Below are 12,914 nucleotides of genomic sequence, written 5' to 3'. Positions count from 1 at the left end.
TGTTGAGACTTGTAGTTAAACATGGCCTTTCACTTCCAAGTATCATGCCATCTCTACACAATTCACTTCTTATTTATCTTTGACATTAAAAAAAACCCCCTGCTCTTTTTCAAGGAAGCTTTTGGAAATCTTTCCTCAGCCCTTTTCTGCTGTTTGCTGAACTTTTTAAAACGTTTGCAATAGACTCTCTGCTTGTGTGTGTTTGTAGCTTCCAGGCATTTATGGGTGGCATTGTTCTTCATAATTTAGCACAAATATGTTGGGCTCTGCACTTTATTTACATTTTACAAGGGTGGCAGGAATTACATCAATAGTTCCACCAGTAGAACAACATCTTTTGTTTGAGCAAATTTGTTTGATTTTAAGTTTGTTAAAGACTTAGGATCTAGCCTAAGACCTTAGCAAAGGGTGGAAAAGAAATCTGCATTAATAGAAATGCTTGAATTATTTCCTGTGTGTGTCATTAGCAAGATGTTTCTTACATTTACGCCCCACTTTTAAGCTAAGACTGTCTCCTAAAGTAGCTTACAATCCTACAACAAGAGACAACATTCTAGGGGTAATGTAGATTTGTTTATGGCATACTCATCTCATCTCTGCAGTTAGGGTTATAATCCAGGTTCCAGGTTTTTGCTGGAACATGCTCACCCCATTATGAGATAATTGCAACAGTCATAGAAATTTCAACCTGACTGGGATAAGGAACATTTTGCTTGGGTCAAAACATATATTGCCGCATAAGCCCCCCACCCTGTTTGTTCTGCTTGGCAACATTTGAAAGTGCAGAAGAACGGGAACCCTGCCTGCCAAGATATTCAGAGCCTTCACTCACACTAGAAGTACTTAGTGATGGTTAAAGCAATACAACAGTAGCATAAGACCAAACTGAATCGGGCTGATTTAGAATCTGGGTTAATGGCATGGAGCAACACACCAGTTTCAATGCTAGCATGAAGAGAGGGTTAAATGCTTCCTCCAGCAGGTTGCTGCTTATAGTGTATGTATAGCGTAGACACAGATATTTGGATATACATACCATACATGCTGACTTCAGCTCCTCTCAAAAATAGCATGGATTGTGTGTGTTGCTTTTAGAAAAGGGCAATTTTTCAAGTTTATACCAAATGTCACTCTATTTCATTTTCAAATATATTCTCCGGGAAAGAAGGCTCGCTCTACCCATTTTCAATCTCTAAAGTTAATACATGAATTTATATTCTTTTCTCCCTCTCGCTCTCTTAAATTAAGAGGCGTAATTACCAGGAGCGCTTGCTACAAACGAATAAAGTGCCATGGGAGGAGGAGCTGTCACCACTGGCTGCCTGGGGCAGCTGCCCCCCTTCCGACTAGGCTCCTTCCTGCTCCCCCGAGGATTCTGCTTATATGGCAGTTTCTCTCTCACATCCAGATGCAGGAAGCAACCTTTCCCCACATCAGGACCATCATAAAAATTCTTCAAGTTTATAAACCACTGTTTTCTGTGAGCATCTTTCCTTTCCACATAAACTTACCTATTTGCTGAGATAGCTGGCCGGCTACCTAGCAGGGATGTTGTAGCAGTGGGTTTCCTTCATAGGCACACTGTTTAGACTAGGTGACTTTTGAGGCACTGTCCAGCTGTATGATTCTACTTGTTACCACAGGCACAACAACGATCCAAGCAACCTCAAACATGCACCACCACCTGCCAAAAGGAACAGACTTTTCCAGTAATAAGATTCAGCACTTGCATAGCACAATCTTTGGCAAGGTACTGTGCAGTCATTTAGTGTTCCATCTAATTTTAAGATTTTTCACACTTGGCACACATGCTTCCAGATGATGTGTAATACTCAGGACAGACACTAGAAACTAATGTGTATCAACAGCACTAGGTGCAACATTGAAGAAGAAGAAGAAGAGGAGGAAGAAGAATTTTATTATTTATAGTCTGCCCATTTGGCTGGGTTTCCTCAGCCACTCTGGGTGGTTGACAGCATATTAAAAAATTGTAAAACATCAGATATTAAAAATTTCCCTATACAGTGCTGCCTTCAAGTGTCTTCTAAAAGTCAGTTTATTCCCTTGACATCTGATGGGAGGCATTCCACAGGGTGGGCGCCACTACCGAGAAGGCCCTCTGCCTGGTTCCCTGTAGCATCACTTCTTACAGTGATGGAACCACCAGAAGGCCCTCGGAGCTGGACCTCAGTGTCTGGACTGAACCCTGGGGTGGAGGCGCTCCATCAGGTATACTGCAATGCCTCATGTTGGTTTAAAAAATAAACAATCTACATGCTCAGGAGTTTGGGGAAATTGTAATAATTTGTATAATGCACATCAACCAGTGCTTGCCACACATTATTTCTCAGTAATCCTGGCTCACAAATCAGCTTCTCAGCTACTACACTACACTCTGTTGCTCTATTGGCATCCGCCTGCCTCAAGAGACAATGGAGTGCGCCTCTGGGGATGAAGCTGAACCGCTGTGCTAGCAGCACCGAAGTGACTTCCCCAGGGCACGAGACTGGGCAATGTGTGTGGAGCTTCTGGGCTGCCCAGATGACAAGACCCCCTTCTCAGCCTCGCTGATATGATCCAAAGGAAAGCAGAGCAAGACGTTTGGCACCAGCTGAGCTGCTGGAGTTGAGAAGGAGGCATACAAGGTGCCATCCAACTACCTTAGGGACTCCAGATTTGTATAGGGTTTGCTCCTTAGCCTTCTCTTCTCTCAAAGGTATCCCTCAAGGCAGCAGTGGTTTAGGCTCAGTTTTCCTTCTCCTGGATCTGCCGGAACCTGCCTTTTTGTGTAGGGAAGTGTAGGGGAAGTCCCTAATTCACCGAGGGTTTGAGACCCTCACCTGGTTGAGCTGGCCAGTCAAAGCCATTTCCCAGAGTGTGGCTGCTGTCACATGCTGACAGCTTCTAGGAGCTGCAAGTGAGAGCTGAGTGCAGTGAGGGGGCCAAAGGCTGACAAACTACCACAGAAGGAGCATGACATGTTCCCCATGCTATGGGGGTATTACCACTGCCCTAACCCCCCCCACCACCACCACCACATTACATTATACTACATTAGTTGTCCCTTAATATAGGACTGCTCTCAATAGTATTGGATGCTGTAGTAAATCTAAAATTTCCGCAGCGGTATTGTTTTTTAAAATACCATATTTTGCTTTATATCTAGTTGTACTATTAGTCCATCTGGCCCAGTGTTTTCTGCTCTTAAGGGCCAGTCTAGGCAAAATGTCATCCATGTAATTTGCTATTGTGTGAATTTAAAAGTATGTAAGTGTAGGGGCCCTGATCCCTTTTGTGACCAAGGTGGGTGGTAGGGGGATTTTAACCTTTGCCTCCTCTGCAGATTGGGGGACTCACACCTTCTCTTTACATTTGGAAAAACTTCAATTGGTGCAGATGACAGCTTCTTTCCTGTGCAGCCATGTGGGAAGGGGTGGTCTGGATCAGAATCAGAGTGGGGAACGGTTAAATCCTATTTACAAACAAACACACACACCACCAGCACAGGATCCTGACTGAGATCAGAGCCTTTACACTTGCTATCTACACTTCAAAAAACAAAACATATACCGTATTTTTCAGTGTTTAAAACTAGATTTTTTTTAAAAAAAACATTGTCAAAAATCAGTGGGCGTCTTATACATGGATAGTGCCGAGGGTGGACTGGTGATTGGTTGTTGCCCCAAAAATAGGGGGTGTCTTATACATGGGGGCGTCTTATAGACAGAGAAATACGGTAATTGCTAATTGCACCAGTGGCATCTCATCTAGTCTTCCCCATCTACCAGTTGCTCTCAAGTGGAGTCCCCCCCCCCCAACCTGCCACCTGATCCTTTTGTTTAGCGATACCATGGATTGAACCTGGGATCTTCTGCATGCAGAGAATGTGCTCAGCCACATAGCTATGGACCTACCCTGGAGTCTTCCCTGCCAATCATAATGGGGCATGTTTATCTCTGCCTCCTTCTGCTGTATAAGAAAAGAACAAACATGAATTCTCTCTCATTCCCTTAACTCGCTTCCCATCACATCTGGCCTGTAATGTATTACCATGGCCACCCAAATGGCATTTGTTGATTTTAGTCACAATAGCGGGAAATTCCTGAGCCAACTCACTGAGGTTTTTCCCCTGCACTAGTCAAAGAGCTCATCGAAACCCCATATTAATTGACTGTAACCTTTAAGATGCCTTTAAGATCTACTCATTCCTCTCAACTCCAATTTCAAGTAGGCTGTTTTGTTTAAGTGCTACAAGAAATTCCTCTCAGTAGGAAGTGCAAGAAAGCTGGTGCCCGTAGAAAAGGTAAAAACACGTTTGAGGTATTCGACGTTAGCAGTGAATCACCTATTAACCCTGGTAAAGAACAATGTAACCAAATTACAAATACCACAGGGAACCGCATAGAGATGTTGCATCTGATAATGAGACATCCAGTTTGAAGTAACTAGAAAGGGATATCTCTGTGGGGAGTGGGGGTGGCTACTCTACTTTTAGCTGAAGCTATTAAAAAAATTACCTCATGAACTGAGCCAAAGCAAATAAGTACCTATCAACACACCATTCAAGGTTCTGCATTGTGAGGAAATTGCATTTTAATTGCAATTAAACACACATGCGTACATGAGCACATGGATACGCAACACAGAGTTATTCTACCTTGCTAGTGTTGTATCTCTCTGTGCGACCTAAAGCATCAGTTTTGTTCATGCCTCTTGTTGAATCTGGTGTGACTTATTGTTGAGCAAATGCATATTGAATTGTGCTGAAAACACCTGGAGTGCAGGTGAGATATTACTATATTTAGCCAAAGAGGACTACTATGACAACCTTTCATTGTGCTTAGGCAAAGGAAGACGTTGTCATTTGGCAGCCCAAATCTAGGCACTTTGAATAAGAATCATGTAAAGTCTACTACAGCGGGTGGCGCTGTGGTTTAAACCACAGAGCCTAGGGCTTGCTGATCGGAAGGTCAGCAGTTCGAATCCCTGCGACGGGGTGAGCTCCCGTTGCTCAGTCCCAGCTCCTGCCCACCTAGCAGTTCAAAAACACGTCAAAGTGCAAGTAGATAAATAGGTACCACTCCGGCGACATTACCTACCACTTACCCATTGTTTGGCAAACTGTTAGATGAAATTCAGTGTTGGTGGGTACAAAATGGTGCATATTGGATTTTAAAAATAATAATAAACATTTTCCTTTCACCACTCCTGAAATATATTTGAGACATTCTGTATAGCACCCTGGAAATGCCAGCTGAACATACTACAGATGCAAAAAAGCAAACTCAACATTAAGCAAAATTCTTAACCCGAGGTACTATTTCTGGGTTAGTGGAGTCTGTAACCTGAACCATATGTAATCCAAGGTACCACTGTAGTTAAGAATATGCTGTGGATGAATGCAAGCAAATAACATGGAGAATGGAGAATGGAGCTATTACAGTGCTTGTTTTGCTCTTTCAGTATAATAGCATTATGGGTTAACTGCTCTTCCAACTGCTGACTTTGCTCCTTGGCTTCTGCTCTTGGCTATTTGGAGAGATCTAATCTGGCCCAAGATCCCTCCAAGATCCATCCAAGACCCCTCTGCCTGAGATAGCTGCTTGCTGTTCTTCTGCTCATATGCTCAGCTTCCCACAAAACCACCTTATTTCCCTCAGGATCTGCTGCTACTTCCTCCTTGGTTTCTGACCCTCTGTCCAGGCAGAAGGTCTTGTTCTGTTGAGCAGGCAAGGGCAGGAAGTTTCTAACATAACAGGCCTTGCCAATTTCAGGACCTAATTCACATTCTCATACTATAAGAAGATGCAAACACTCAGTGTGTCTTGCACTGATGGAGAGTAGTCATATATTGTAGAAGTGGCTTGGTGAAGCCAACAGAAGAGTCTCTAGCACAGTCCAAAAACTGTACTGCATGGTCAAAACACTTCATCTTGCTTTCATTTTACACATGTATCACAGCTTAGGATTTTACTTATGGATGTGCCCTTAGTCATGTCATAAAGGCCTTGGCTGATATAAAGAATAGGCTGTCCATAATAGCTTTCAGTATAGCAGGTGTTATGGGGGGGCTGATTCTGAGCTGTGGAGTGCTGTTAAGTGATTCATCAACTCAGTGGGATTGGTGACCCACTCACAGCATTAGGATTCTCATTTGTCCAAAGATGAAATCCTGCAATTCAATAAATTATCAAACAACGCTTCCATTTTTCAAATGTGATATCAATTCCTCATGGAATCTTCTGTTTGAGAGACTATCAGGTAAGTAAAAATCCCTTTGGGGCAGTTTGTTTTTATACTAACAAGTCTTTTTGCCGTGAAGGGAGGGTGTGGAAATTGCAGCTTCCATCAGCACCACTAGGAACACCTTGTTTACTTGTTTATAGGATCCGTGAATCACCTTCCTCGACAGAGCCCAAGGCAATACGCAGCAAAAGATAAATAACAAAATATATCAATAATTAAAACACATAAAAGACAAAAAATCTTATATAAAGAAACCAGCCATTAAAACACAAATCCACACATTGGGATTTGTTTGGGAGTAGACATTGCCTTGTTAGCATCCTTTGCTGTATCACTCAGGAATATACAGGCTATTCCCTCCCACATATATATGCACACTTTCATAATATGCTCAACCTCCTTCCTTTGGCCATAAACACACAATCACAAGCCACAGCAATCTATTACTAACCCCTTGCCTTTTCCTCTAAAGGGAGCCAGGAGCAATTTATCTGCTCATGTCAAGAGAGCAGGTGGCACTTGGACTCAAGGCTGAGGCCGCTTAGCCAATGATAAATAGCCTATTTACTGGCGCTGCATCTTTGGATGCTGTCCGCACGCAGACCAGAGAACAGCACAGAACTATAATAACAAACCTCATTGCAACCTTCGGCAGGAATGGGAAGACAAAGCACATAATAAATGGCTTTGTGCTAGAATGGCGGGGTGGAATTGAAAGTTTCCTTCCAGGCCTGATGCCTTGGAATTCACATCCCTGGAATTATCTAGGGCACCTGCTTTATCCTGGGCCATCTGTAATGGGTTGTGTTAGGAAAGAGAGAAGCTCTGTAATCAGAAAATTGAGAGAAATGTTTCTTGCTGTGATAATCTTATCGGCCAGCCAATATACATTAACTTTATTTTATTTTTATATTGTGGGGATACAGGTGCAACTGTATTCCCCACCCCTCTCCATTGTTGTGACTGGATTTGGGAAGCAATCAGAAGTTAGGTTTTTTGGGGGGGATGGAACATCCTGAATCTCCTTTCCTTGCTGGCAAAACAGGCCCTTAGTGATGCCATTTCTTTTCCACACTCCTAGTTCTAATAGTTATGCCTCTGCGTCCTTTATGCCTTGCAAACCTTTGATATGCTCTGGCAGCTTCATTTCTGACTGCTTCCTACGACGAGGAGTGGCTCTACAGTTGTCAACAAGTTGCCCTTTCCCCACCCACCCTTCTTGCCATGCCTAATGAAGCCAAAGCCCTAGTACCATCTGGCTTCACTTGGACTCACTCCTCCTCCAGTGTGGAATTAGAATGCTGTGTGAGTCTCGCCAGCACTGCTGAAGGATACTGTATGCTAATAGCTTATCTCCCTTGGTGCTGAAGACTGAGCCCTTGGTGTGTGGTTTTTCCCCTGGTTTGCATCTCTAATTAGGGCAGCGCTTGCTCGTTGTTTTCCTACGTGTGCAGAAAACACTACATTTTTCCGTGGAGCTTTAAAGAAATGGCAGATGGCAAAGAGAAAAACGGAATAGGAAAGAACAGTCTTTGTTTTGGCTTAGGTGGGATGGGAGGGCTGGCCAGGAGGGTGGGGTGGCATTGAAGGATGTCCTAACATTTCCAGACAGATGTCCTACAAGCCAGTGTGATCTATAGTCAACCCAAAACATTTTCTCTTGTCAGAATTTAATCAGATATGTGGAGGCAAATGCTGTTTCAGCATGCCTTTATTTTAGAGGAGGGGGTATGTGCATTTAAAAAAAATCATTTTTATTGCAGGATATTCATAGACAGCAAGGGTACATACAACATCCCTGTTCCCAGTTCTTAGAGTCCTTTCTATGGGTTAGTTACATTTGATGTGAGACACTGCTGTCATAGACATTGGGGGCAGGGGGGGGGGGAAAGCAAGGGTAATGATTTTCCATTCCTTTGCTTAGTATATGTGTCAGGGTTTTGTGTCAGCATCACGAGGATATGTAACTCCTGTGTAATTTATGGGCTTACTGTACAGATGCCGCTAAAATGTCATTACTGCAGAGATCCTGTTATCCCTGGAAGTGGCACTAGTGGAAACAAATTAAGCCAGAATACCCTGAATAAGTCTCCCTCTTCTGGTTAACCAGTAGTGTATGATCCATAAAGCAGTGTTTTGGCATCTATTTACCAAGGTGAGAGGCATGACAGGTGAGGAGGTGCTTACTCAAACCTTCAGGCCTGCTGCCTACTCAGGAATGGACACAATTTCCCTTTTGATTATACTCTTCCCATCAACTTGTCTCCTCCATCGCTTTTTGTATCTACGTGTTCCTATGTAAATCTATGTGTCTTTGGGGAGTGGGAAACAAAGAGGGAGAGATTCACTTGCATCCCTTTGCTTGCTTTGCAGTTGGAGGCAGAGCTACAGGTGCTGAAGAGCCAGACAGGCGCCCATCATCAGAGTGTCTTCATCACTAGAGAGGAGGTGAATGCGCTGAGGTGAGCCTCCTCTCCTGCTTTCAGGACACCCAGGGAGAAGAGAAGAGAAGAGACCAAGACTATCTAATTAGGAAGAAGAAATCAAATTCCTTAGTGATAGGGCTGTGAAGTTTAATTGGTATGATTAATTAACTAAACTATAATCTCAGATTAAAATTTCTCTCCTGGCTAATTGGCAGGCTGAAAACAAGAGGGCAGAACTCTTCAACAGTTTGCCAACCTGTGTGGAAAAGCAGGCATTTTAAGTTGGCTTTTCTTTCTAGTTTGTAATACCCAAAGCTAAGAGATGAGATGTCTGTCAAAATGAAGCTTTGCTCCTCTGCACCCCCCTCTCTATAGAATTTGTTGGCTGCTTTATCTTGGTTGGTTGCTTTATCCAGGGCAAGCAAAGTGACCAAACAAACAGACCCAAACCCCCACATAGATGCATTAAAACCAAGAGGAAAAAAGAAGAAATACATTAAAAACATACCAACTACTTCCCAAGAGTCACAGACGACTGTTAAAGGTCAAAGGCCTGGTTATAGATGAAAGCTTTTGCCTGGTGCCTAAAGGTATATAATGAATTTAAATGTGCATTTTATACTTTACTTCTTTTGGTAATGTTTTCTTCTGATTTTTTTTTTTTTTTGTTTTGTTAACTTTGCTGTGTTAAATGTGCATTCTGTAGTTGACCTCCTTTGCAATGTTTTATTTTGAAATCTTTCAGATAATATTTTAGTTTCCTGTTAATTATGTTGCCTTGATTGTATACTTTGATGTTTTAATGTGTTGTTAACCACCTTGAGATTCCTCCCCCCCCACAAAAATATAAAGTGGTATAAACATGAAATGAAATGAAATGAAATGGTGCCAGGTGAGCCTCCTTGGGGAGAACATCCCATAAACGGGGAGCCACTTCAGAAAAAGCCCTTTTTTTGTAGCCACCCCACCTCTAGACATCTTGCGGGGGGGGGGGGGAGCCCAAAGATAGAACAATATTAGAAAGTGCTGAGCTGAAATTCACATTGCTGCTTCCTATGATCTCTTAACTTCCATAGTACTTCATTAACCTTCCTCCACTCTCCAAAGATACCTTGACTGTTGTGTGGTTCCATTTTCCTAAAGCAGATGATAGTCGGTCGTTCTAACACTGAGTGGTAGCTTTTGCTTCCTGAACTGCAAATTATCCCACAATTAATATAAACTGTTCTCTCACTTCAGAATCCTCATACATGCATCTTCACCCATGGTTTTCAGGGATTGTATTTATTGTGAAGTAGATAACTGATAATTTAAGATTGCAGTTAAATCAGTTTTGGCACCGCAAGTGTGGAGAGCAAAAATGCGAGCTAACTTGGATAGGCGTGATGAGCCCAAAGGGATCTTAGTTAATTCAAATCGCATTGATGATTAAACCGTGCTGTACATTGCACCGATATAAATATAAAACGATTCAATCTTACTTTGCCATATTTTTGTAAGAAAAAAATGTTGTCACACTGCAGTTTGCCTTGTCACCAAAAGGCAGTCATGCCAACTGTGGCGTGAAGGCAGAGTGGCAGGCAGGCAGGTGGGCAAGTGAGCTGTCAGTGCAGGTAGCGGGCATTGAAGAGGAGCCACAGAGGAGCAGGCTGGGGCAGCTCCCCACAACCGTCCTCTGCTCTGGCTTCACATCAGGCACCAATACCACTGCTTTGGTCTTAGCAGGGAGGAAGATGATGGCAGTGAAGTAGGGCAGTTGCTGGGGAGCTGCCCACAAGAGAGAAATGGTTTCTGGGATGAGGAGGAGGTAGCTGCAGGCAGGTGGACAGCAGGTCAATGTGGGTGGAATGGTTGCTGTGGAAAGGCTGTTTCCTATTCACTCTGCTCCCCATTGCCAGTGACTGTGTTACTGTCTGCGGCTAGGGACGGGCAAAGGTGAGAAAGACTTCATCCTCTCCATTACTGTCTTCCCTGACCAAAGGATCTTGGGATTGGAGTGAGCTGTGGGGTGGGGTGGGAAGTTTTGGACCAGTTGGGGGGGGGATTGGCAATGGGGCATCAGCAGGTGAGGATGGAGGGGTCGAAGGAGCTCTGTGGGGTGGGGAGGTTGGGTGAGGTGTAAAGGGAGGCAGGTTGGCAGCATGGTGTGTAGGAGCAACACAGGCAGGGAGGGAAGCCCTAGTACGTAAGTAATTGCTGGTGTGAGCTCCCTATGGAGTAAAGAAAAATGTTTTGAAATACACCCAAACTGGTGTTCTTTGGGATTGTGTGTGTGTCTGTGTAAATTGAAAAGTTTATAGTAACAAACAAATTGTCTTGACCTCTAGTCTCCCTAATATTGTTGTCATTATTATATAATTTATTATTAGATTTATATACCGCCCTTAATCATAAGATCTCAGGACAGTTCACAGAATAAAATACAAGATAAAAAAAGTAAATAATTAAAAACAAAACAGCAAAACAATAACCATCCCTTCCCACGGACACATATTGTTATTGAAACTGGTTTCATAATAAACTAATCTATGTCCATTTTATTTGCTGACATTATCTCCCCTTCATATTTTTATTAAAGTGTTACAGCTGTGTGTTGGCATGTTATTAGTGTTTGTTATTTGGGTTGCCATCTACCTCGCCCATTTTTTATGAGGGCGGGACCTCTTAAATCTCCTGCACTGTCTTTGTTGGCATTGCTGCAGCTCCCTCGTCACTTATCCCTTGCATTTGCTTTCCTCCCCATGGAACCAGCCTTGCTGTTTGTTTTTGATTTTTACTAGCTGCCTGCCTTTTAAACAGAGGATCTGTCGGCATCCATGTAAGAAAGACTCCGAGTCTTGCCTTTTTGTAACACTGATGTGATTCCAGCAGGAAAAAAAATAGTCCCCCTAGTGTGCTGTTGCAGATGGCAGAGGTGTACATGTTGTGATTGAATAAGAGAGAAGTTATAAAACAACATTCCAGCAGAGGGTTCGGAGGCCCTTATAAAAGCTGTGGTAGAAATAGATAACTCCTCGTTCTGTTATTAAAGCTTTTACAGCTCCCTTTCCAAGGCAGTTGTACCAATAACTGAGCAGCAGCAACAACAAAAGTTTGGTTGTTTTAATTTAAAATAAAAAGCTCAGACGAAGCCTGTTAGATCTGTGATGACTTGCATTAGTGTCCTGGTCTGATGGGAGACTTTGCAGTTGTGTTTTCATTGCTTTACATTCAAATGTGCTTTCTCTGTTGTCATTTTTAAAGTATGCATGTCTCTGTGGTATAAAAGAAAGATTAAACTACGCATTTCTCCCTTGCAGCTGACTGTGCAAAAGCTGCACTTTAAAAAGTTCTTCTTAATGTGTAGTTTGCTTGGTCTCTAGGCTGGTAACGCAAGGTTTCAATCAGTTTGATATAAAAGAGGGAAAATGCAGCAAAAAAGCGTCCCGTGTTCTGCTCAACTGTCCCAGTAGAACACAGCTTCAGAATTGGCCGCAGGAATGTCCCCCTTTTTGCTTTACAGCTAATGATCTACCAATTGGGTTGTTTTTTTTAAATGAGTCCATCTGTTTAGGGGCCATTCTTTATTTCACCCTGCAGCTTCTGCCTCTCCTCTTATGGGTTTATTATGCGGATTTTTGAGATGGATGATCCAGTTCTGTGACTCTGCTGATGGCAATGTTTATGTTTCACCAGGCCCGGGCATACTGATTTTCAGTCCAAAACATGTGAAGGGCAGAAACCTGGGGAAACCTGTTATAGTAAATATAGTTTTGGAGAACTGAATAAAGCAAAGAGAGTCTAAAGTTCTCCTACTTTTCTGAAATATGGTATGCATGATGTTACAGGGAAATTTAAAAATTCTGCAAACAATACGCATGCTCTTCTTCTGATTGATATGGTGCAGCTCTATCGGTAAAACCAGCCTTCTGTTCCTTGCCTTCTGGGAGCTGGAAGGTTTCAAAACATTTTATCAATGACTAACCAGATCTGCTGGCATGGACTGCAGCACCTTCCCCAAATAGGACAACCTATAGGCTTTTGATTTTCCCTTCCAAAGCCCATTAATGAGTGTTAATCTTCATAAATCAACATTTGCCACATCCATTTGCCAACAATGTCAAGGACAGAAGAGGAAAACAGTCGGATTTTCAAGTATTCCCAGGCTTGATGACATCTCTGATGCCTTTGGAAGTAAGAAGTTTATAATTTGCACTCTCTGTCCATTCCTCCTCCCTCTTTTGCCTGCTACCTGAAGCAGCT

The 12,914-nt window shown here is 42.9% G+C and overlaps 1 protein-coding gene across 1 annotated transcript in view; it reads left to right on the top strand.

Annotated features, from left to right (window-relative positions):
* The window catches only part of MAD1L1 (mitotic arrest deficient 1 like 1), a 458,859-nt gene that overhangs the window by 209,515 nt on the left and 236,430 nt on the right, over positions 1 to 12,914 (top strand). Inside the window, exon 14 of the mRNA XM_081839735.1 lies at positions 8,620 to 8,708. Coding sequence (XP_081695861.1) covers positions 8,620 to 8,708 — 89 coding nt within the window. The remainder of the gene's footprint in view (positions 1 to 8,619; positions 8,709 to 12,914) is intronic.

Source organism: Podarcis erhardii (genome assembly GCF_964252035.2).
Source record: "Podarcis erhardii genome assembly, chromosome: 14".
NCBI classification, from domain to species: Eukaryota; Metazoa; Chordata; class Lepidosauria; order Squamata; family Lacertidae; genus Podarcis; species Podarcis erhardii.
This window is presented reverse-complemented; position numbering and strand designations above follow the sequence as displayed.